General features: G+C 37.1%; 1 protein-coding gene across 6 annotated transcripts in view; it reads left to right on the forward strand.

Moving 5' to 3' along the window:
• Positions 1-26,530, forward strand: part of STAM (signal transducing adaptor molecule) — a 65,776-nt gene that overhangs the window by 8,075 nt on the left and 31,171 nt on the right. For 4 of the 6 annotated variants that reach the window (XR_011248129.1, XM_069547595.1, XM_069547597.1 and 1 more), the window contains exons 2-5: positions 7,858-7,942; positions 21,674-21,749; positions 21,831-21,926; positions 23,399-23,545. Coding sequence is in view for 5 of the 6 variants with exons in the window: in XM_069547595.1 (XP_069403696.1) it covers positions 7,858-7,942; positions 21,674-21,749; positions 21,831-21,926; positions 23,399-23,545 (404 nt within the window). In the remaining variant the exon portion in view is untranslated. The remainder of the gene's footprint in view (positions 1-7,857; positions 7,943-21,673; positions 21,750-21,830; positions 21,927-23,398; positions 23,546-26,530) is intronic. The other 2 variants (XM_069547598.1, XM_069547599.1) reach the window with 1 other exon arrangement.

The raw sequence follows: 26,530 nt of genomic DNA on the forward strand, positions 1-26,530 counted from the left end.
TTACAGTGTTGTGTTTCTGTACAGCAAAGTGAATCAGTTATGCATATACATATATATGTACTCTCTTATTTTTAGAGTCTCTTCTCATATAGGCTATTACAGAGCATATTGTATTATTTAATAAATAAACTGATAGGTTTCAAGATTTAAGTGCTTTTACAAAATCTGCTTGGCTACCAGTCAGTGAGAATGATGAATTAATTATCTAAGTGCCCTGCCAGATCAGAGTGATAGCCTGCTTTCCTTTTCTAAGATGAAGTACAGTCATCCCCCAATATCTGCAGGACTCCCGTGGACACAGAACTTCTGATGTTCAGAGTCCCTCGTAAAATGGCATAATGTGTTCATATAACGTATGCACATCTTCCCATAGACTTTTTTTTTTTTTACAAGTTGGAAAAAAATGTTTTTACCATAGAAAATTTTTAAAAATATTCTTTACAAATACTGAACACTTATAAATTAATAAGACACGTTTAGTCACTTAGTCGTGCCCAACTCCTGCGACCCTATGGACTGTGGCCTGCAGGCTTCTCTATCCATGGGATTCTCCAGGCAAGGATACTGTAGTGGATTGTCATTTCCTTCTCCAGGAGATCTTCATGACGTCAAATCATACCTGGTCTCCTGCATTGCAGGCAGATATTTTACCAGCTGAGCTATAAGGGAGGCCCTAAGACACTTATGTAGACGTACAAAAAGAGAGATAGGCAAAGGCCATGAATATGTATGTAACAGAAGAAAAATAAAAGTAGTTGATATAAACAGTATATTACACTTGACTCACTAATAATTAAACTAGAGAAACTACAATAAAAGTGAAATATTTTTATCGTAAAGTTTAGGCAATTATTTCCGAAAATTAGCATATTTTTTGGCAGTTACTTGTGCTTGATATAAGTATCTAGTTACAAAAAGAAATCTGCAATCTTAAAAGAACATATTTTAGAAAATATGTATATAAAAATAAAGCATTAGAGGGCTTTGCTGGAAACATGAGATCTTTCCTTTTCCTGCCAATGTTTCCTTCTTTTCCAGTTATTTTGAGAGACTTGTTCAATCAGTCTTATTGAACCACACATGACCAAAGCCCCTCAGGGATTCTGGAAGGAAAATTCAGATTCGAGGTATTCAGGAGAGTCAAGAAGAAGTACGCCTCCCTCTGAGTTCATCCCAAAGGAGATAAATACTCCCATATATTTTCAGTCAGGGGTCCCCACCATCTGGACTCTAATGCCTGATAATCTGACGTGGAGCTGATATATTAATAATGGAAATAAAGTTCACAATAAATGTATTGTGCTTAAATCACCCCCAAACCATCACCACCCCACCCCACCCCTGCCTTCCATGAAATTGGTCCCTGGTCCGAAAGAAGTTGGGGACCACCGCTTTAAATCATCTCTAGATTATTTGTAATGCCTAGTAATATGTGTTCTTGCCTGGAGAATCCCAGGGACGGGGGAGCCTGGTGGGCTGCTGTCTATGGGGTCGCACAGAGTTGGACACGACTGAAGTGACTTAGCAGCGCAGCAGCAGTAATATGTAAATGCTGTCAGTAGTTGTAAATACAGTGTAAGTGCCATGTAAATAGTCACTAATGCACAGCACATTCAAGTTTTGCTTTCGGGAACCGTTTGGAATTTTTCTTTTTCTGACAGTTTTGACCTATGGATGCTGAATCTGCAGACTGTAAATGTTAGACTGGAGGATCTTGTTCGGGATGACTCACTCAGTCTTCTTGGGTGTCAAATGGTTTGGGGGTTTAATGGGACAAGGTTCTGGGACTCCTCAGAGCAGTTCCCCTTGGATTTACTTCACACGTTGGGTTTCTTTTAAGATAAATTTTTCTTAGAAATGGTTGAATAATAAAGGATTTTACTAATCTTTGTCCATGTTTTCTGGAAAGTGTTAGTCACTCAGTCGTGTCTGACTTTTCAGAGCCCATGGGCTGTAGCCCTCCAGGCTCCTCTGCCCATGGGATTTTCCAGGCTAGAATACTGGAATGGGTTGCCATTTTCCTTCTCCAGGGGCTCTTCCCAACTCAGGGATTGAACCCAGGTCTCCTGCATTGCAGTCAGAGAATCTTTACTATCTGAGCCACCAGGGAAAAGTGAAAGTGAAAGTTGCTCAGTTGTGTTTGACTCTTTGCGACCCCACGGACTATACAGTCCATGGAATTTTCTAGGTCAGAATACTGGAGTGGGTAGCCTTCCCCTTCTCCAGGGGATCTTCGCAACCCAGAGAGCGAACCAGATCACCCAGGGCCGGGAACCTTTAAATCCTTGGAATTTCCCAAGTGGTAGGAGCATCTTTCATATTTATGGTGGGTTCCTGGGACAATCCTTTGGTTTATGCTAGTAAAATCACTCAGTATGGGGGCTGATCCCTCCAAAAAGACTAATCTTGTGATTAGATGGCTGGCGCTTTGAGTCACATGGTATCAACTGGACCTCCACAAAGGAGAAGGAGGCTTGGAGATGGAGTTCCGGGAGGTGGCCCCTCATTCAGTCAACAATACCTTCTTGATGAAACTCCAATAAAAACCGTGGACACCCAGCCTCCATTGAGCTTCCTGGTTGGTGATCCACAGTGACGTGCCAGGAGAATGAGGAGTCCTGAGGGTGCAGAAGCTTTGCCTTTGAGGTCCTCCCAGCCCCAGCCCTGTGCATATCTCTTCTTTGGTTGGTTGACATTTGTATATTTTATAATAAAACTGTAATTATAGGTGACTTTCTTCATTCTGTAAGTGGTTATAGTGAATCAGTGAACCCAAGGGGAAGTGGAAACCCCTGAATCTGTAGCCAGTTGGTCAGAATGCATGTGGCCTGGGAAGCCCAGGGCTTGTTTCTTGTGTCTGAAGTGAGGGGAGACTTGAAGTCCTGTACCTTCAACCTGTGAAGTGTGTGCTAACTCCAGGTAGCTAGCATTAGATTTAACTTGTAGAGGGTTTCTGCATTGAAAAGTAAAATTTGAAAAAAACACTGAAATAGATGTTATTAAAGGTCTATGTTTCTGTGACCCTTACGGATTCATATTGCAGTTGCATGATCAAGTTTAGCATTTATTGAGCATTTAGACTGAAAACATGAATGTTCAAAGAATTACCCAAAGTAGAAGTTGTTATGTTTAAGGGATTTACAGTTATGGAAGCTTCAACAGGTCAATTTACTGTTACCATCTTGGCATACCTGCCAGTGAGAACACATTAAACAGCATCTCAGCATTTGCTTTCAAAGTAGCTCATTTACTTTGTTTCCAGATTTATGTTAAGTTTCTCATTATAGTTTCTTCTTTTCCCTCTCCCAAACGATTTTTTTACATGTTGGCAGCAGATTCATTTTTTTCCCCTAAGAGTCCAACTCTGATCAGATTGTTTCCTTGTTCAAAATTTTCTTAGCTCTCTGGTGTTTCTTGAATTAATACAGATCCCCTCATGGTTGAAGCTCATTTAAAACAATTTAGTGACTCTAGAAATTCTTTTACTTGTAGCTGCATCTTGCTTGCTTCTTTTTTTTTTTTTTTTTCCTGGTGGACTTTCTCAGGATTCCAATAGAGGCAAAAGAGAAAATACTCCAGACACAGATTTTTTTCTGCTGGTGCAGATGGTGACATAGTGTATCAGTTCAGGAGTTCTTGGTATGTTGTTGTGACATAGTGACAAGAATTTAGATCTTGAAAGACTTCTGTAAGTCTGCAGTAACCTTGTTTTAGGTATAGAGTAAACCAACAAGGGACTTCCTTGATGTCTCAGTGGTAAAGACCCCCACTTGCCAATGCAGGAGACGCGGATTTGATCCCTGATCAGGAAGATCCCCTGGAGAAGGAAATGGAAACCCACTCCAGTGTTCTTGCCTGGGAAATCCCATGAGTAGAGGAGCCTGGCAGGCTTAAAGTCCACAGTGGTCACAAAAGAGTTGGACATGACTTAGTGACTTAGTTTCTCTTTGGAGTTTACATGATTTTTTGTGTCAGTTACTTTGACACTCTCTAGCTAAGCACAGGGACGGGGGAGCCTGGTGGGCTGCCATCTATGGGGCCGCACAGAGTTGGACACAACTGAAGCGACTTAGCAGTAGCAGTTAGGCACGTGTATGTTAAAGATTGTTGTCTTCTCTGAGAATTGACCTCTTTACCGTTATGTAATGCCTCTGTCCATGGTGATTTTCTTTGTTCCAAAGTTGGCTTCATCAGACATTAATATAACTAATCCCACTTCTTTGTGATTCGTGTCAGCATGCTGTATCTTTCTCCATCCTTTTACTCTATATGTGTGTCTTTATACTTAAAGTGGGTTTCTTGTAGTTGACATTTAATTGTATCTTATTTTTTGATCACTCTGACAATCTCTGCCTATATTTAGACCATTAACATTTGAAGTGATTATTGATATTGTTGGATAAACATCTACCATATCTGTTATACTTTTCTAGTTGTAACCCTTGTTTTTTTATTTCTGTTTCTGATACTCTTCGACCTGCCTTTGGAGTTTTAATTGAATATTTTAGATGATTCCATTTTCTTTTTTTTAGCATATTAGTTATATATATTTTTTCTACTTTCTGTAACTGCCTAAGAGTTTACAATATATATATGCATTTACAACTAGTCCAAGTTCACTTTCAGATAACATTGTGCCACGTCAGTGATAGTACAGCTCACCTTCTAGTAACAAAATATTCACATTCCTAATTTCTCTCTTTTGTTCCTGGTGTCCTTGCTGTGCTTCATTTCATTTATACATATGCCTGCACACACACACACATTCATGTATGCATATCTTCTATATCCTCCCTGAAGAACTTTTGAAACATTTCTTGCAAGGCCAGTCTAGTGGCAACAGATACCCTTGATGTTTCTTTATTTGAGAAAGATTTTGTCTTTTCCTTATGGATAATTCCACAGGATATATAATCCTTGATTGGTGATTATTTTCTCACAATACGATTTCGTTCCGTTCTCTCCTTGTTTGCATGGTTTCTGAGATGTCAGGTATAATCATTCTGTTTACTTCTGAATAGGTAAGGTGTTTTCTTGCTCCCTGGGACGCCCAGCAGCCCCACTGGCCGCTTCTTCTCCAGATGGTAGAGTACAGGGTCAGTGCTGCTCGCTCCCTGGGTCTCGCAGCAGCCCCACTGGCCGCCTCTTCTCCAGATGGTAGTGTACAGAGTCAGTGCTGCTCGCGCCCTGGGTCACCCAGCAGCCCCACTGGCCGCCTCTTCTCCAGATGGTAGAGTATAGCGTCAGTGCTGCTCTCCCAATTCGTCCCACCCTCTCCTTCCTCTGTTGTGTCCACCAATCCATTCTCTACATCTGTTGGCTTCTTTTTTTTTTTCCCTTTATTTTTGATTTTCTGCTGTTTGAATATGATATGCCAGCGTGTAGAGGGTTTGTTTCTTTATTTGACATTTATTGTACTTGGTGGTCCTGGAGCTTCCTGGATCTGTGATTTGGTGTCTGACATTAATTTGGGGGAGATTCCGAGTCATATTTGGTTCAAATATTTCTTCTTTTTCTTTTCCTCTTTCTTCTCTGGTATTCCAGTGATTCCTTTGTCACAGCTTTTATAGTTTCCCACAGCTCTTGGATAATCTGTTCCAGTGGCCCCCCCACCCCCACCCCGCTCCGGCCCCCTCCGTTGTCACTTTTTCTCTTTGCTTTTCAGTTTTGAAAATTCCTAGTTACATGTCCTTAGATTCAGAGATTCTTGCTTCAGCTGTGTTCAGACTGATGATAAGCCCATCCAAGGATGTTCATTTATATTATATTATTGTTTGATCTCTAGTATTTCGTTTTTAGAATTTCCATCTCTCTGCTTACATTGTCCATCTGTTCTTGCATATTACCTCCTTTTTCCATTAGAGCTCATAGCATATTGTCATATTCTTTAAAAATTCTGGTCTGATAATTCCAACATCCTTCTCATGGCTGAGTTTGGTTCTGATGCTACTCTGATACCCTTCCAGTTGTGCTCTTTGCCTTATAATGTGGCTTGCCAGCAGCTGGATATGATATACTAGACGAAGGGACATCCGCCTTTAGTGATGTGATGATCAGGTGCCAACTGTCCTGGGATTTAGGCTCAGTGAGTGTCTCTGCCCCTGGGGTGTGAATTCTCACATGCTCCTCTGTGTCCATCCCCTGCTCATCCCATCAGTGGGATGGGATGGCTCCAGTGGGCTGGAGTTGGATATTCCCCTTCTCCCATGTGGAAGGCTGGAACAAGCTAGCTTTGGTATTTCTCTTCCCACAGTTGGGTTAATCTCTGGTAAAACACTAGTTGGTTAAGACTGATAAAATAATTTCTCTTGAGGGTAGGATTTTTTAGGAAGAGAATACTCTGGTGTATTTCAGAATGGTCAGTTTCTCTCCCCCTGCTGGAAAAATAGGGGAAATTTTTGTGATGTTCACCTTGAGAACCTGGAAGAAGGGTGCAATTGAAACTCACCAAAGTATGGGAAGTCTTCTAAGCCACCTCTTCTTGGTGTTTTAACTCAGACTTGTGCACACTCAGCCTCCAGCAGTTTGATAATTTCAGTGTAGATTTTCCTCCCCTGGTACTGGTTCCTGGTGATGTTTGTGCTGATGAGCTTCTGCTCTGTTAAGTTGTGGTTCTGTGTCTGCCTATCTATATGTCTAATTTGGGGGCATCAGTTTGCCTTGTGACCTCACTTCTGAGGGCTCTAAGAAGAGTCATTGACTTTTCACTTTGTTCAGTGTTTCACTTATTAGGATGAAGTGAATACTTCCAAGCTGCTTACATGCCAGACTGGAAAACTTGGTGGGGGCTGGGCGGGGGAGGGAATTCCTTATTTTTGCTGCCTAAGTCTTAACTATACCTGGTGTCTCCCTGTCTAGAAAAAATTTGCTTTACCTACAGAAAGTAAACCATCAGTCATTTTCTCGGAATAGAGAAGTGATTGCTAGAGCCCTTGAGTGAGAGAATAGAGCCTGCCTACATTTCAAACAGCATTAACCCATTTTGCTAACTTGGAAGTACTCTTTTTCTTCATTCTCAATTGCAATAGTTGAATTTCCTGAGGATTCAACAGACTAGTTCTTAAGCTTCTTTTCTTCCTAACAATACATGGTTCACCTTTCTTGGGTCTTTTCAGTAATTTAGCATGGATCAGTGTTGTTCTGTAGCTTTTGAGATATTGTTGGCTGTTATTGCTTCTCGTGTTTTCCTTATCCTTGTGTGTTTTCATTAAAATTCCTTTATTGTAATGAAGAAAGGGGTCTAAATTAATGATTTGATTTAATCTGCCACACCTCTGGTTTTTTTTATTTTAACTTGTCAAGTTTAGATTTAAGGGAAAATATTCAGTTAAAGCTTGGTTTTCTTTTGTTCAGTGCCCCCTCCACACTACTTCTCAGAATCCAAACTCAACAAATAGATAATTTAATTCCCTGAAACATTTTGATAGAAACCTGTTCTTTGTCATGTTCCTTCGAGGGCAAGTAAAGCTAAGAATTAACTATGTAAATAGTTAGTGAAGCTAACTATTAACTATTGATAATGAAAGAGTTCCTTATTTTGGTCTTTCTGTGTGCAGATAGGGATAGACTTGTGTATGTGTGCATTTTTATAACAAAAAGTCAGTGGCCCCCTTTTTTTCCCTAATACCAAGTAACTAACAAGTGAAGTATAAGTGGAGAAAATAATTGTGATAGGTAACAAAGGTACCCCACCTCTTTTTAAAGATAGACTTAAATATTTCATTAACCAGATGTTGACAGCTATTGTGATTTGTTGGTACTTGGTTATACTACAGTTTGGTAATTTGAATGTAGTCATTTACCTCTTAAAGACTTTTTAGAAATAATGTTTCTGCAATTTCTTCTTGTAATATACAGAGAAAGCAACCAGTGAGATGAATACTGCTGAGGATTGGGGCCTCATTTTGGATATTTGTGATAAAGTCGGTCAGTCTCGCACTGGGTAAGTGTTGCAGGGTTTCAAAGGATTTTTATTTTTTCATCCTATTTATTAATGGGAATAAAACTGGAGTAGGAAGGTAAAGCTTATTACTACAATCACAATTTGGTTTGAAAAAAGAATGTTTTCACTAGCAAGATTTGAGGAATCGTCTCATTTAGGTTACTCCTTGTAACAGTAGGGACAGCATGACCAGTAATAGTATTGATATTTTAATTTTTCACCCTTGTCCATATTTGTCTCCTAAAATCTAGTTTTTCCCACTGATTTTTAAAATAAATTTTATTGAGATATAGTTGACTTACATGTTGTATTAATTTCTGCTGTACAGCAAAGTGATTCACTTTTATCTATATATATTTTTCATATTCTTTTCCATTGTGGTTTATGACAGGATGTTGAATATATTTCCCTGTGCTACACAGTAGGACCTTGTTGTTTAGCCATCCTCTGTATAATAGTTTGCATCTGCTAATCCCAAACTTCCACTCCTTCCCTCCCTCACATCCCTTCCACTTCGGCAACCACCAGTCTGTTCTCTGTGTCTCCGATTCTATTTCATATATAGGTTCATTTGTTTCATACTTTAGATTTCACATGTAAGTGTATCATATGGCATTTGTCTTTCTGGCTTACTTCGCTTAGTATGATAATCTCCAGGTCCATCCATGTTGCTGCAAGTCGTATTGTTTTATTCTTTTTTGGGGCTGAGTAATATTCCATTATATACACACCAGTCTTTATTCACTCATCTGCTGATGGATATTTAGGTTGTTTCTTTTCCCACTGATATTTAAAGTCATCACTGAATTCTCAGATACCAAATTTTTTGGTTATTTCTGTATTCTTGTCTTTGTCACATCTGCACATTCGACTCAACTAATCATTGACTATGGAAAGAGACAGTTTAGGAAAGTAGAATTGTAAACTTTTTGGCCTACAGACTTTTTGGTAATACAGGGCTTTCTAAACAGTGCAGCAAGGGGATTAACTAGGTAGTGGTTTTCTCCACTCTGGGCTAATAACGTCCAGTTATGAGTAGCCACGTTTATCTCTTTGTGCCACACAAGTGCTGTCTTATTTATATACTTTCCTGTGAAGAATGTTTGAGAGCGCTGCTAAATCATGCTGGATTCTCCTGGTTGTAGTATGAACCCTCTGATGGTGCCTTCTCAGGCTCTTCAATTCCTTTTAATTAGACGTAGTTCCTTAAACTTTCTCTGATCCTTTTTTTTTTTTTAACCCAGCACTTTTTCTTTTTTTTTTTTCTCTCACAGCTTCCAAGTATCTTTATGTGACTTCTATATTTTTAGCTCTGATTCTGTTTACTCAAGCACTACTCCCATGGATGCAGCATAGTTTCAGAATATCCCATGTTATAAGCCTCAGTCTCACCATCTAGAATCCTGAACTCATATCCCTTTTTGCTTTAGACCTCCATTCCCTCCTTTGTCCTCACCTCTGTTAAAGACAGGGTTATTCTCATTTCTGCTTAAACCCTCAGGCTCTCCCCTGCATTTAGCTTCTTACTGAATTCTGTCAGTTTGATCCATGATCTCTTTCACGATGTTGATGTCAGAGTCTCCTTAGTTAAGTTCCTGAACTTGGTCAGATTAGGCAGGAAAGTTTGTCTTTAAGGCCTTTCTGTCCCTTCACTTGAGATCTTTTTAGCCTATAATGTGCTCCTCCTGGCAGGCTCCTAAAGTCGTGGCCTCATCCATCCTTTTGTCTTTGCATTTTAGTATCCTCAGTCTTGTTCTTTCCGGCCTGGTTGCTTCCTTAATTTAATTGAAGTTCAAGTGGCTGCTGCATGTTGCTTGTCTAGTCCTTTTTCTCTATTTCTGTTGACCATACTTTACTTGAGCCATCCTTAACCATGCTTAGACTAGTGAATTAACCTTGTCTCTTCCTTCTGTCTTTTTCTGTCCAGTTCTTATAACCAGTTGCCATGTGACAACTCTGACCATGTTACTCCCCTGTCTTCCACTGAATTAAGCCTAGAACCTCCTTAGGCCTCTGAATCATTTATTTTTCATGTACTTCTTTTGTACTCACTCTTCTTTTCAACAGGCTTCCCTGGTGGCTCAGTGGTAAAGAATCCGCCTGCCAATGCAGGAGGTGCAGTTTCGATCCCTGAATGGGGAAGATCCCCCTGGCGGAGGAAATGGTCACCCTCTCCAGTGTTCTTGTCTGGGAAATCCCATGGATGCAGGAGCCTCCTGGGCTATAGTCCATGGGGTTGCAAAAGAGTCCGTCATGACTTAGTAACTAAACAGCAACAATACGTTCTTTTCAACTCAAATATTTGAGTTGCCAGTGCTTTTTAGCCTTTTGTATTGCTTTTGGTCCCTCTGTTCCTTCAGTGGGGAATATTCTCATCTCTGTTCTCAGTGGTGTCTCATATCCTCCAGACCCACTTTGGATATTATTTCTTCCATAAAGCCTTTCCTTATCCCAATGACTCCAAAATCTAAATCCTCAAAGCACGCTATCAAAACCATTCTTGTTTGAATTTTGTCTTGTGTAATAGTAATTTATATGTGTCCAGTAGATGTAGATTTGTAGCTTGTTATGCAGAGGAAAGCAAATAGCCTAGTGGTTGAGGGCATGGCCTCTGGGATGAGATCTGGGCTGGGACCCTGCTCTGACTGCGAATATTCTCATCTCTGTTCTCAGTGGTGTCTCATATCCTCCAGACCCACTTTGGATATTATTTCTTCCATAAAGCCTTTCCTTATCCCAATGACTCCAAAATCTAAATCCTCAAAGCACGCTATCAAAACCATTCTTGTTTGAATTTTGTCTTGTGTAATAGTAATTTATATGTGTCCAGTAGATGTAGATTTGTAGCTTGTTATGCAGAGGAAAGCAAATAGCCTAGTGGTTGAGGGCATGGCCTCTGGGATGAGATCTGGGCTGGGACCCTGCTCTGACTGCTTAGCTGTGTCACCGGTGGACATAGTAACTTTAGTTTGCTACTTGAGAATAAAAACAGTATCTTTTTCATAGGGGGTTTATGGTGAGTGCGAGATTAGTTACTACGTGCAAAGTGTTTATAATAGTATCTGGGGCATGGGTAAGTGGGTGCACCTCTGCTTCTTTTTGATTAAATTGATATTGTCTGACAGTTTGTTGAGGATGAGGTATCCACCTAGCTCCATCCCTGTGTGTTTTGGAGATAAAGCTTTTATCTAGCATTGCAGTTGAAAAGTCCCCTCCTCTCTTCACCCCATCAGTTTTCATTTTATCTGTAGTTTGGTGTTCTTCATTTTGGAGATGCTTTTTGTAATAATATGGTTAGTGGCTTGAAATGAAAAGACAAACTCCCTTTCATGACTAGAAATGTTCCATATTTTTCTAGTTAATAAATTTGAACCCATCTAAAAATCCCATATGATACGTTGTGAGGATTTAAAGAGATCAATTTGTTTTTCTGCAGCTAACATTATTATTAGAAACTCTAATTTGTTAATTTTATTTCCTGTTTTTTTCTTGTGATGAGAACTGTGAAAAGATGTACTCTCTCAGCAACTTTGAAACATACAACCAAGTATTGTCACTATACTCTCTGTGCTCTGCATTACACCCTCAGAACTTACTTGTCTTGTAACTGAAAGTTTGTACCTTCTGGCCCATTTTACTCATTTTGCCCACCCCTCCACCCTTCCGGCAACCACCACTGGGTTCTGTTTCTGCGAGTCTGATTTTATTAGACCTCGCATACCAGCGAGGCCAGACAGCGTTTGTCTCTCTCTGTCTCGTTTCAGTTAGTGCAGTGCCCTCAAAGTTCCATCCATATTGTCCTCAGGTCAGGTTTCTGTTGCCTGAGAACCTAGATATGTATTTAAAGTGTACTAATTTGTTGCTTTAAACAGTTGTGTTTTATTTGTATTTTGTCGTTATCTAGTATCAGTAGGTTTAGACACCCGCTCATTTTAAACTTTTTTCATATTTACTTTAGAGGGCTTTCTCTCTCTCAGTATTTTTCTTTAATATTTTGTTCTCCTTTGGAGATTTTAATTGACATTCTGCCAAATCTGTGAATTTACTCGGGAAATGTTCTCAGCTTTGCTAATTTAAATAGAGGGGTGGTTCTTTTTGTTTTTTATTAATATGTTTTTCCTCTCCTCTTTCTTTTCCCTTTTCACTTGTTTTTTCTTCCTTAATAGTTCTTGCTCTCTGGTTCCTCTAAAGTCTCATTACGTTAATTTTCATGCAGTTATTTGTTTATGTAAATGTGATATCTCTTTCTAGCTCTTGTTAATAAAGAATTGTTTGAAAAGGACTATATAATAGTTGAGATACCACTGTAATCTCACTAGGGTTCAAAGTTTGTTTATGTGTGTGATTTCTCTTTAAAAATAATGTTTTACATACATATCTGGTTGTATTTTTACCTTCTTGCTGTGCCTTGACTTCATGGTAGGAAATGAGCATTAGGGCCACATTTTGATTTTCATGGGCCCTCAGCACTTTTGTCTTCCTAGGTCCCTTTCTCTGTAAAAAGCAATAAAAATATTTTATGGCTGCATTATTGCAAAGACAAATGTATTATTATACATGAAAACATTTTCTTTGGTCTGAGTTTGTGGCATTCAGTACATTCACATTACTGTGAGATCATCTCCACTATCCATCTCCAGAACTTTTCATCATCTCAGGTGAACTCTGCTTGTCAAACAACTTACCATTCCCCTCTTCCCTTGAACCTGGTAACCATTTACAGTTCTGTTTTAATTTTTTTTTAATCATTTTATAATTAGGTATATGGAAAACTCAGGGAGATCTGGTTTATATTGTCTAGGAACCTAGATATGCTTAGTATGGGTTGCTGATGGTAGCATACGAATATTGAACATACATTTATTGTAGATTGTTAGTGAAGTATTCTGAGTACCTGGTGTGCTTTAGAAAAGGTTGAAACATGTCACTGGTGTGAAAGGAAAAGTGGGCATGAGTTTTCCTGAGACTGGTGTAGAAAGGGCAGGTTGAAGTATGCTGTTCATAAGGTTATTTGTGTACTAGGCGACAGTCTAGGTTTTTTTTAAAAAACATTGTCAAAAAATAAACATTGTCATATGGAGTTAATCTGTGATTTTATAAAATGTACAGATCTATTTAAGAGGATGGATTTAGGGAAGGGGAGGCAACTTTAAGAAAAACATTTCTGTTTTTGTAAGATCTGTTTATTTTAATCAAAATGATTTGTTACCAGCAATATATTGTAGAATTATTTAGTATATAAATAAAATAACATATTAAAGTGTTTATCCCCTAAGAAAATAATATTTTAAAATCCTTTGGCACTTTTTAAAAGAAAAAAATTCTTTCTTGTAAACTGTTTTGGAATTGTGGTCATTTGGAAAATATTCTCAAGTTTTAAGGGGAAATGAAGAGCCAGTTATTGTGAAATTTCATTTACTCAGAGAACTGTGACCAGGAACATGGTTCCAGCAGTCTTTCAGAAAACCCTCCTTAATTATTCCTCTTTGAACCACACATATGTGTGTATTTGTTTGTTGATTTATAGAAATATTTATGCTTATATAAATATCTACTTTTTTGTTTCAAAAATAGTTACTCACATGGCTGAAACATTAAAATAACTTATAAAGGTAAATATTGACAAAATAACTCCTGTCCTTATTTCTCTCCCCCATCCTCTGTAGGTAACCACTTCTGTTTCCTTGGTATCTTTCTATTGTTCCTTTATACAAATACAAAAATAATTTCCCCACATTGGTAGGCAATAAACATTTGTAATTACTTAATTCCTTAATGTATCCTGTCACCCTGAAGTGTTTGAATATGCTGAACTTAAAACTTTAAAAAAAATTATGAAATTTTTTTTTCTGACTTCGGAAGATATTCACATGATGTTTAGTGTGCAGTTCCAGTGTCTGAGTAAGTTCTGAAAAATGCTTAGCTAGTGAGGTCATATGATAGACTGAAAAGTCTCTGTTAAAAATCAAGAGAACGTTCAGAATAATAGTAGCAGTTTTCTTTAATGTGTCTTCACATAATAAATAGCTTTTTTTCTGTTAGTTTTGATTGATTTGTTTATAATTTCATATGTAAAAAAGATAGATGTGAGAGTACGTATTGATTACCCACAATAAAAAATGAATATTCTGTAATTGACATCCAGATTAATTTGTACTATTGTTTTTTATCTTAACTATCTTTGCTTAGACAAAAATACAGTTGACTGAGAGTGGAAAACATGATAAACTTTTCTCTGTACTTGGCTAAGGGATCTATTTAGATAGTAAGTCTTTTGATTTATTCACATAAAATTAGAAGAAGAAAATGATAGTCGTTGATAGTTCATGGAAAATATGAATATAAACCTTTGGGAAAGAGTTTGTTAAAAATATTTTTCATTGGCGTTATGTTGTCTTTTCCTGGACCTGGACTTTGACTATCTTTGGGCTTTAACCGGAGGTTGATAGAATATGTCTTGATTTTTTTTTTTAAGGGAAAAATAATCTCTCACCTAGGTGTCTTCAGATTAGAGCGTAGCTTCAAACAGATCTCTTCCAATGTTTTATTTGTGACAGTCATACCCTCAGTTGACTGGCCTTAGGTCTTGAAGTCTTTCTTTTATTGACTGTTTATTATCTGTGTTAGGGACTTTATACATACCTCATCTGTTATATGAATTATGTATATATTTTTTCCATTGTTCATTTGACTTTGTTTTCCCATTTAGAAGTTTTTGATTTTTATATAGCTGAATTTAACCAGTTTTCTGGTTTTCAGAATTTTGAGTTATGTTTTCTTTATAGTTTCAGTTTTTGTTTTATGATTAATGTACTTTGTTTTTTTAAATAGCATTTTAGATTTACAAAAAAATTTAGCCAATAATACAAAGAATTCCATAACCCACCCCCCTTATATATAGTTTCCCCTATTGTTAACGTCTTGCATTAGTGTGGTATATAGTATAAGAAATGAATCAGTGTGGTGGTGGTAGTGATGGTGGTTTAGTCTCTGAGTCATGTCTGACTCTTTCGACCCCATAGACGCTAGCCCTCCAGGCTTCTCTGTCCATGGATTAACCAATGTCTGTGGTTTATATTAAGGCTCACTCTATATTGTACAGTTTTATGGGTTTTGACAAGTCCATAATGACATACATCCATTGTTACAGAATCACACAGGGTAGTTTCACCAACCTTAAAATGTCCTGTGTTCCCCCTGTTCATCCCTCTCCTTTCTCTTGGAACCTCTGGCAACCACCTTTTTTTTTTTTAAACTATTTCTGTAATTTCCCCTTTTCCAAAATGTACAATTAGGAGCATATAGTATGTATCTATTCATGTGCTGCTACCATGTGGTTTTAATTATTAAAACCTTATAATACATTTTAATACTGGCAGGGCTGGTTTTCTTCTTCTTCTTCTTTTTTTTTTTACAGTTTCTTAATATTCTTATCCCTCTCTACTGTTCTCACATAAACTTTTGGATTGGTCTGGCTAGTTTATGAACAGAACTATTTTTTTTAAATGGGCTTAGTTTTAAATGAATAGTTTTTTGATATTAAAAATTTCCTATCTGAGAATGTAGCATATCTTTCTGTTTCTATCCTTTAATAGTGTTTTTAAGTTTTCCTGTTAACAAATCTCATTCATTTTTGGTGAAGTTTTTTAATATATTTTATCCTTTGGTGGTTGTTTAGTCACTAGGTTTTGTCTGACTCTTTTGCAACACCATGGACTGCAGCCCACCAGGCTTTTCTGTCCATGGGATTTCCCAGGCAAGAATACTGGAGTGGGTTGCCATGCTCTCCTTCAGGGAGTCCTCCTGACCAAGAGATTGAACCTACGTCCCCTGCCTTGTCAGGCAGATTCTTCACCACTGACGGACTAGAGAAGCCCATTTTGTCCTTTTTGGTGCTATTTAAGTGAAGCCTTTAACTGCTGGTTTGATGGGAAATTTCTTTTTTAAAATAGACTGTATTATACCCTAAAGAGGGTACACCATTTGTAAGGGGAAAGTGATGTGATGATTCAGGAGAAATTGGTAACAGCTGTAGGTGCCAAGACCTTGACCAGGCAGTGGGATGTGGGTCTGATTAGATCTGATATTTCCATCTTTACTTGCCCCAGACGATGATTTTCCTTTTGTATTTTACATGGTTTTTTAAAGCACCATGTATTCAGTAGAACAGGATCTACAGAGTCCTCATGACTCCCGAGATCATTTCACAGATGAGGAAACTACAGCACTGAGATTTTAATGTGACTTGTTTGAAAGTTGTAGAGGAAAATTGAAAGTCAGATTTCTTTACTCAGGTTATTTTTACCAGTTTTATGTTTTTTCTCACTTCTTTGTGCTGAGTCCTCAAGTACCTATGGTGCATGGTTATTTAAAAGTCAAAACCATGAACTAAGTAAGACGTACCAGTTGTTTTTTTCAGTTGGAGTTTAAAATTGCTCTGCAATGTTGCATTAGTTTCTGCCGTATGACGAAGTGAATCAGGTGTATGTATATGTGCATCCCTCCCTCGCAGGCCGCCCTCCCCTCCTCATCTCAGCCCTCTAGGTCTTCACAGAGCACTGAGCTGAGCTCCTTGTGCTATGCAGCAGCTTCCCACTAGCTACCTATTTTACACTTGGTAATGTATATAAAATGGGCTTCCTAGGTGTTTCAGATGGTAAAGAACCTGCCTGCCAGTGCAGGAAGCACAGGTTCGATCCCTGGGTCAGGAGAATCCCCTGGAGAAGGAAATAGCAACCCACTCCAGTATTCTTGCCTGGGAAATCACATGGACAGAGGAGTCTGGAGGGCTGCAGTCCATGGGGTTGTAAGCCTAGTGACAGAAAAACAACATACTGATTTTATTAAGTTTTTAGTGATTCCTCTTTCTCACATACATGATATAACCTTGTGTTTTGTTTGACTTATATATACTTCTGTGTTATATGATCTGGGAAATTCAGATATCGTACTAAATTTAAGAATTCAGTGAGTGTTCTCTGCATTTCTGTTAATCCTCAGTGTTTCTGCTGAAGTCCTTCCCAAACATGAACTTGTTCTTTCACTAACCAAATAACGTAATTTATATACTGTGTTCATGTTCTTGGTCGTCTCATAAGAAATACCTATTTAATAAGCTTAGAATCGAGAATTTGATTATTTCTATTCAGTGTTTTGCCCTTTTCCCCTTGTGCTGTGTAGACTGTGTTTTATGTAATGTATATTACAAATCATTTATGCAGTTTGAATATGACATTGAATATACAGTTATTAGTCATTTCAGTTCAGTTTTTTTGTATTTTAAACTTCTTTTATTGTTAATGTAATGCCTTTATGCTTTTGAAAGTCATCCTCTAAATTAGACTTCCTTTAGCATTCCAAGTGGGTTTATCTTATCTGTTAATTAAGTATTTTTTACTTTGATCAGCAAAGATTTGAGTTCTCATCTCTTTCAGTGTATGCCTGCTAGGTACTAAGACCTGTAAAAGTATGCACACATATATTCCCTCCCGACTCTACAATGTCCTTAAATTATAGTTTGTAGTAAAGTACTTTTTATAGCATATAAAATGAAAATGTAAAGTTTAAATCACTGTAAAATAGCTTTGAAAGCTAAAGCTGTAAAAGTAAAACTCAGTAGAAGAATAGGACACATTTGTGCTTTCTAGAACTCACATTGAGTGTCTCTAAGTCCCTGGCACGATTCTGGGAGTAACGTAATAACATACTGAACAGGAAATGTTGAAGTCCCCTTTTACAGATGAGGTCTGTCAGGCCTTGCATCTCTTTCTCCTGAATCACAGTGCCGCTTTTGTCTAGCAGTGGTTCTCAGCCCAGTGGTGTCGCTCTGTTAGGAATGGTTTTGGTTCTCACGATGACAGGAGGTTACTACTGACATCGATTAGGCAGGGGCCAGAGATGTGATATGCCAGATAGTCTTACATCACAAGAATTTTTCTGCCCCTATTTAGAAACACACAGCTAATAGCTCTGTACCTTTTCAGTCCTGCCTCAAAGGTGATGAGAGGTTAACCATGCAAGCACATTTGTGAGTTGTACTATGGATTGTTATTACTGTTACTTTTTAAAAAAAACTGTTTTTCTTTTATATTTACAATACTTTAAGGGAAATGCCCTATTGTTCTTCTGTCAGGCCCCATGAGGGGAATAATAGAGGTGGTATTCTCATTTTGAAAAGTTGATTGATCTGAAGTCATTGGTTTAGTAATAGATGCAGTAATTAGAATTTAAATTCACTGCTCTTTGAATGGTAATAATTTCCTCAAGCGTATAAAATCTTATGACAGTTGAACCTGATATCTTTATGGTACAAAAGTACTTTTCATCTGAGATGTAGAGATGAGACTTATTTGAAATAAGAGACTTCTAAAAAGTTGTACAAAGTGTAAGAACTCATAAATCTTGACTCCTTTTATCCAGCAAAATCATTGAATATTTTTGTCTTTCTCTTTATATATTAATGGAAAGACCTTTTCAGGTAATCTCACTAATTGATAACCAGGGACAAATGTTGAGCTGTTTAACTGTCATAACTGTACAGCAACATACCTACAAGTAGATAGATATTTACAAATAATGTGACAGTTTTGGAAATGTACTCAGGGCTCTTCAAAGAGATTTGAACTTTCATTGTCCTTTGAAAAGAGAATTGCAGGAATGCAAAATTAGTTTTCATTTTCTTTGATCCCGTGAGTTGCATCGCATGCGTGTTTAGCTTCCGGACTTAACTGTGTTCTTTTGCAGCCCCCTCCATTTATTTTTCCTGAAAACTTGGTCTGCTATCCACTGAGTGAACTCTGTGTGCTGTCTCAGAATTTCAGTTCCCGTTTCTCTTGCAGAGTGTGAATATCTCCCCACACTGAGTGTAATTGTTCAGGGTATTCATATTTTAAACATGGCCCTACATATACCAGCCATCTTCTTCGCTTAACAGTTTTGCTTCAGTAATTGAGGAGAAGTTGCCCGTATCGAGCATACTTGAGAGATGGTAGGTTATGAGTTCCAACTGGAACTCCCTAGCAAGGAAAATTGATTAACCACCATGTTTGCCTTATACCCTGACTTTGGAAACCCAGGAGACAATATGCTTCCTTTACATTTTACAGTGGTGTGATTTACGCTGTGGCCATTTATCACATCTAAGTTAAGAGCATTATTTGGGGCTGGAAAAGGTGAGGGAGAATTCTTTCCTTGTTCTCGTCTGTATCCTAGACCCCTCCTATCTTTTTGTTTTTCCACCCCAAGGTACGGAAAAGTGTGGATGAGTCTTACAGATTGCTTTAAAATATGAAAATGGGGTTTGGGGAAGGGTTTTGAGAGACATCAGGATTTAACTGATTGGTGGTGGAATCTGGTGGTAGTCCCCTCTAAAGGCACGTGCAGATTTTATCTTAGCAGGCATTTTTATGAAATACTTCATCTGTATGTACCATCAGTCTCTTCACATCCTGTGCTTCTCGCCACACTTCTTATTGTGCATTTTTCCCTTACCATGCAAGTTTCAGAAATAAATTTTGTGAGAGCATGTACATTTTCCACATGGGAAGCAAACTCAGTGGAAGATGCAGAAGTTGGTAACAAACAGAGCTTTATAGTGAAGATTATTTAGTCATTCAAAATAGTAACTATTGTACAACAGTGAAAAGTAGTGTTTGTCCCATTTGACTCAGTGACTTTTTCTTGAGCATTGGCCATGTTGTAAGCATAGAACCTAAATGATGAGAGTGGTGTGGGGGGAGAGGATAGACAGGGACCCCCTCCTAAATCTGTCTTTTCTCTGAAGCCCACAGTACAGTGTGTTGAGGTGGATTGGAGTAATGTTGTGAATAAAGAAACTGACTTTGATGCTTTAGTTCACCAGAACTGACACATGCCGAGGCAGCCGTGTCCATTTGTGAAAGGCCTGTTTTCTTATCTGGCCTAGGATATAAGGAAAAGACATTAGAAGCCACAACTTGATGCAAGTACTGCCTTTTTCTCTCACTCTCGTATGAACTACATGTCCGAGATCTATGCATAAAAAGATAATATTTGGATGAATATAATTTCGGCTGGGGTGACACGCATCCAGTTTGCCTTGGGTAGTTTCACTCTGTGCATACATTATGCCTGGTTAGCACCGCCTTTCACTCTCAGAGGGGCACGTGTATACGTGATAAATTGTACAGATGCTGTGTTTGTAGTCCACGTTCATTTATCGTCGAGAGGATAATAACCAGGGGACGCCTACTTTAAATTCACTTACAACTTTTTTTTCTTTTCTTTTTTATGGTTTTTCATAGGATATTTTTTTAATGGGAGGATAATTGTTTTACAATGTTGGATTTCTGCTGTGTTCAAAAGCGTGAATCAGCTATAAGTATACATATAGAATCGCTTATAATTCTTACGCCTTTTTGAAAACAGTATTTTAGCCATAATTTTTTGCTGCATAGTAAGATTTAATAGTGGTATGTGTATACATATACTTCAGTTTCACTTCTGTATTTTACTTATAATCTTGTGGAAATACTGAAAAGATAACTTAAAAAAACACGGAACAGAATGAGGTAGTTAATACTAGTGTTTTGTGGGTCATTTCTGTTGTTTAATAGCACCAGTTTTATATACAACTCTGAATGGATTATTTTTTTAGCTTAATGTACCTAAAAAGATAATGCTTTGTTAGCATATATGAAGTGTTTATCAGGACTCAAGCATTCTAGTTCACTTTCCTGTTTGGCATTATCCTTTTTATGGCTGCCGTAGCAAACTGTACTTTGGTGTCAGACATGTCTTTGCTTTGGTTTTTAAAATTGGCTGTGGCAAAATGTTTCAGCAGTATAGAAATGAGTGAAATAAAAAGTACAAGATCCATTTGAAAGTGCCTTTCTCCGTCCTCCTTTCCACAAGTCCCTGCAATTTAGATTCTTTTTTTTTTTTAATGTGATTTATGAACAATACATGAGAAATTTCATTTAAACCTTGGTGGTAAAGCAAGTATTAGGAATTATTTTCTAAAAAGTTTTACTCAGAGTGCTGAATCACCTTTGGATCATTATTTTTTAAATAATTTCAATTTTAGTATTCAGATAACCCTTTTTATATTTGGCCTCTGCCATACTTTGAAGTGATAGTTTTGTGTTTGTCAACATGCTTTTCAAAAGTGCAAAAATTAGCCTGCTAAAATCCTAATTTCTGTCCCCTCCACTCAGTGAGATCACCGTTGTCTTCCTGGGCTCACTTTGTCTGCACTGAGACATAGAAACTGCCTGTAGACAGAAAGCCTGTTGCAGTATCTGCAGTGCCCCTGTGTAGAAAGTTGAAGCAAATGTCTGGTTTATCTGTTTTGTATTCTTTCTTACAGAACATCATTCCATGCTACCTGTGGCCTAACATCTCAAGTGTATTTTAAATATATTTTTCCAGTTTTCTGATTATTTACAACAGGAGTTCCACTTATTCTATCATGACTAGAAGTAAAACTCTTGATCTGTCATTTTATTTTCAAAACCTTCCAACCAGAATTAGCTCCGAATGCCTATTCTATGATTGCTAAGGATAGAGCCTGTTAATTTTGTTGAAAAATTTGAAGGAACTTTTTAGTGTACAGTTTTTCAATTGTGTCATTAATAAAAATTAAAATTCTCTACCAGGTTCTCCCATTTTATATCACAGCTTATTGCCTTTTATAGTTAAGGTGAGAGGGGGAAGCAGAATATACAACTAATTGTTACACTTTTCATTTTTTAGACCTAAAGATTGTCTTCGGTCTATTATGAAGAGGGTAAACCATAAAGATCCTCATGTGGCTATGCAGGCTCTCACCGTGAGTGATTTCGTTTTAAGATCTACAGCAAAATTGTCTGCCAAAATCAAGCCCTTTTAACTTCTGATTTTATCCTTTTAGCTTCTAGGAGCATGTGTATCAAACTGTGGCAAAATTTTTCACTTAGAAGTATGTTCGAGAGATTTTGCTAGTGAAGTAAGCAACGTATTAAACAAGGTAAAGAGCATTATTTCCAGAAATGAATTAAGACTGTCTTCTTTCTTCATGTATTTTACATGTAGTTTATTGTTCAATTCTTCACATTTTTAAATCACAAAGGACTAGTCTGTGTTTTTTTTGTTTTTTTTTTAGCTCTTTCTAGGCTATGTCTATCCTATGTATAAGTCCATGTTAGGTTTGCTGAGGAGACTACGTATTTATATAACTTGGAGAGTTGGTTTTGGTGAATCCAAATTAGGATACATTTAACCTTTTTTCTTCATCAGTCCTTTCTTCTGATGAAAAATATGTGCATTTTTTTATCTGATTAAAACCTACCAGTTTACTTTGGGCATAGTTCTTATTGCGCTTTTTTAGTCACAGAGGTCATCTGCTTAACAAAATGTAAGGCATTTAAATCCAGCAATTGAAGGAATTTAAAAAATTTAATTACTAAGTAATATCTAAGTTTTCCCGGTAAAAATTCATGCATTCTCTGGCCTTTCTTGGTGGTGGGTGGAGTAATTATTAAGAAATATTGTTTTTAATGTTAAGAGGGGAAATGCTTCTTGTTTTTTTCGGGAAAATGAGCATTTCCAAATTTTAGTAGGAAACAGTAAAGAAGTGAGATAATTTAAAATTCTGGACTTCTTTAATACATTGTGGTTATGTGATAATTTTTTCCTGTGCTACTTTATTCAGTTATTTAGTTATATTGTATTTAGGGTTTTTTTTTCTTTTTCCTAATTCCTTACCATTCTTTTGATGTCTTGAATGTCCATTCAAAATGTACAGCTATTTATGAAGAGATTCTAATATAATATTTTCTTCAATTGAAGATGTATACTTAGTAATATAAACAACTACATTGAAAAGCAAGCAGTTGCATATAAGAGAAAGAACTTCACTTTATTTTACATATATTTTATAGTGAACTTATTGGTTTTATACTTAAGAGGGAGATGCTGTTTTGAAGAAATGAAATTTCCAGGAATATGGACAGTAGTGGGCCTCAGGCCAGGCCTCAGATAATTAAGTAACTGGAGGAAAACACAGTCATGCATGTGAAAAATCAGGAATTAGAAATAAAAGAACTGTATTATTTATTCTCTTTTCCAACTTATTTTTTTTTATTGATCTGAAAAAAAGAAAATAGATTTTCCTGTCTTCTTCATATGCAGTAAAATAGAGTAAAATACTCTGAAATTCTCTTAGTTGTAAAATACTCTGAAAAGTCCTATCTTTCTGATCTCCAAAATAAGTAACTCTATATCTAATGTTTTGATTTGATGTGGTGTATGTGATGGTAACATCTATTTTTTTTCCATAGTATGAAAATAAAAGTAGCTTATTTCCAGTAACCATCTATGTTTTCTTATGTGTCGCCTATAGCTAGGGATAATTTATGATTTAAAAAGAGATCTGAAGTACGGTATTAAATCATTAAACACAAAGTGCTTTTTTGTTAAATTTTTTTCTCTATTTTTCAGGGTCATCCTAAAGTGTGTGAAAAATTGAAGGCTCTTATGGTTGAATGGACAGATGAATTCAAGAATGATCCACAGCTTAGTCTAATATCAGCAATGATTAAGAACCTGAAAGAACAGGGTGTTACGTTTCCAGCTATTGGCTCTCAGGTATTTTATAGACATTTGTGTATGTTACAGTTTGTTTCTAAAGTTAACCGTGTTTATTTGAGTTTTTCTTTTTTTCTTACAAAACCCAGGAAGTTGTTAATACTCCAGAGGAATTTTATTAATAATAATAATCTTGCATATAAAGGTGCCAAAAAAGAATATATAGTGGATTGCTAATGTTTTCCAACTTCCATTTCCCTAATGTTTCTTCTTTTTAAATGAATTAACTGTTTTGTTGTTTAAGTTTTTTTTTAATATAATTTTAATGATACAGAGCAAATTGGTTTATTAGTTAGTACTGACATTCTTGTTAAATGCTCTTCATGTTGTAATTTTATCTACAAAGAATGACAGCTCTAAAATAAGGTTTCCTTAAATTTTAAGGATGTGTTAGAGGTTATTTGGACTATGAAATTTATGAGCACCTGTATTAAAATGGGAGGGAGATATAAAGGGCTCAGTAGAAGGGGAAACACATAAAATGTCTTTCCTGTTAATAAGAACTAACCAGCACAGAAGTCTTCTTTCTTCTTCCTAATAAATATGATTGACTGAAAGGCTTAATTTGCCTTAAAAATTATTTATGTAACAGGCTCAATCTCTAACTTACGTCATACAGGAAAAAAAAATGAAAGGGGATGTTTTTTATTCTTTTTCTTTTCTGGGTAACTGTTATTTAAGATGCCCACCTGACTAAGCAGGCTTAAAATGTCTGGTAACTTACTGTATTGTCTTTCCCCACTATACCGCTTGGGGTGGAATGTAATGAGTGATGTGATAACATGAGTGGAAAACGCTTAGTTGTGAAGGGCTTGCATTCAGGGTTTTGGCCATTTCAAGGGAATTATGAAGTGATTTATCTAGACTTTCTTCCTAAGGCACTTCTGATTTATCTAAGTAGTCTTGAGATGTGAAGATCCAGAAATATATTTTGGAAATGAAAGAAGAACAGGATATTTTTCTTACTTGAAAAAAAATTAGCTTATGACTAATTTTACAATGATAAATTATGTCTTGTGAAATAGTCACTCATAATCGATAGCTCGTTTTTACTACTCAGTATAATTTCTGAATCTCTGTAGTTAAGGAATAATTTTATGCAGAATAATCCAAGATACGGTATAGTAAAACGACAACAGAAGCAGCGTTTAATGATCAAAGACTAGACTCACAATGGAGAACGGAAGAGGGTGCTGCTTAGTGGAATATCAGTTTCTGTACCCTGAGAACCTGTTCTGGAGCCTGATGCTCACAGTGTAGTTCGTGGGTCATCAGTAGTCATCATCACCTACAAGCTTGTTAGAACTGTCATCTCACTCATGTGTGGAAACACGCCACACCAAGCAGTGGATTCATTAGCTCCATTTTAACAAGATCCCGGTGACTCTGTGCACATTAAAGCGTGAGCAGCACTGCTCTTAAGGACGACTTTCAGTGCAAGTGAAAACTGCATTCCTCTAAGAGAAGGAAGGAGAGTTAATGATCTGATTGATCCATAGCTTTGCTGGGTTAACCTCGAGTCTCAGGTAGTTGTGGGAGCCACTCTAGTGATCCTCTAATCTAATCCCCTCATTTTACAGATGAGGGTACTGAGCCCCAGAATGATTAAGTGACTTGCCCAGGGCCACAGCTAGTGGTTGACAGAGCTGGAACAGGCCTTCCAACTCTCAGTCCAGTGTTCTTTCCACTACACGATCCTGCCTTCTGTTTGCTACTGAGGTTAGTAGATATGTGTCTGTCGGACTAGGATTTGAAGGATAGGAAGTGGAGTGAACACTGGGAAGAGTGCTTACGTACTGATGGGTGTAGACGTGGGATTCCTGTCTTGTTCAGAAGATTCAAGATGTAGATTAGCAGTAGGAAAGAGTGACTTTTCTTTTTTTCATGTAGATGTTATAAAGTATGTGAAAGCTCATTCTGTTATAGCTGCTGTGTTTCGCCCACAGGAAATATATAAAATGCATATAAACTATGATGAGGTAGAATGGTGTTTTCTTTTTTTTTTTTTAATAGTAGTTTCTGAAGAACTTGTCATTGAAAATCCTATTTGTAAAGAGCTCCTTGTTTAATTAAAAAAAAAAATCTGTCATCTGGAATCAACTGCAGAAGTCCCTACAAATTTTATAGCCACTTAGTTGCTTATGCTTACATTTTAGTCAGACTAGATATTTGTTAGCATATTTAACAAAAGCCTCTGGAAACATGAGGATTTTTTTTTTTAAGTATGTTGTTTCATCCAGGTACAGAAAAAAATAATGTTAAAATATTAAGAAAAGTCATCCTGAGTCACCTGACTCTTGCTGCTGTGGTTCTCTGATAGCACTGACTTTTGACCTCAAGGGAGCAGTGATGCTGGCCCTGCTGCTGCGTTTGACTGGTTAATAAGTAGCATTGCTATACTTGGAACCTGATGATAGAAAGGAACTTTGAAAAGAGAGCAGTTCAGGAATGTAGAGCTTAATATAGCTCAGTTCTGTGCTTCCTTCTTGACCAATAGAGATCCCTTCACAGACCACAAAAGATCTACATGTCTATTTTGTGAAATTCACTAAATTGTGAAACAAAAAGCATATATAATGAAAAAGGTTCTCTGATGAAGCATACCTTCAATGTTAAGAGGTGTGTGATAATAAAACATATTTATACAGGGAAGGTTACAGCTAGAGGTGGGTCAGATTGAAAATACTTAATGTTCTATTCAGTGAGTCCAAAAGCTCTTTTCTTATCAGCTTTGCTAAAAATAAATGCCTCTTGCATTTGTTTGACATTATAAAATATATTACGTGAAGACTGTATTTACTATAAGGTTGAATATTTTGCCTTTCATTTAGTCAACGATCATTGCTTATAATATTTAGGGCCATATACCCTCAAGGAGTCTCCCTGGTAGCTCAGCTGGTAAAGGATATGCTTACAATGCAGGAGACCTGGGTTTGATACCTGGGTGGAGAAGATCCCTGGAGAAGGAAATGGCAAGCCACTCCG

This window comes from Ovis canadensis, chromosome 13 (genome assembly GCF_042477335.2).
Source record: "Ovis canadensis isolate MfBH-ARS-UI-01 breed Bighorn chromosome 13, ARS-UI_OviCan_v2, whole genome shotgun sequence".
In the NCBI taxonomy this organism is placed as follows: domain Eukaryota; kingdom Metazoa; phylum Chordata; class Mammalia; order Artiodactyla; family Bovidae; genus Ovis; species Ovis canadensis.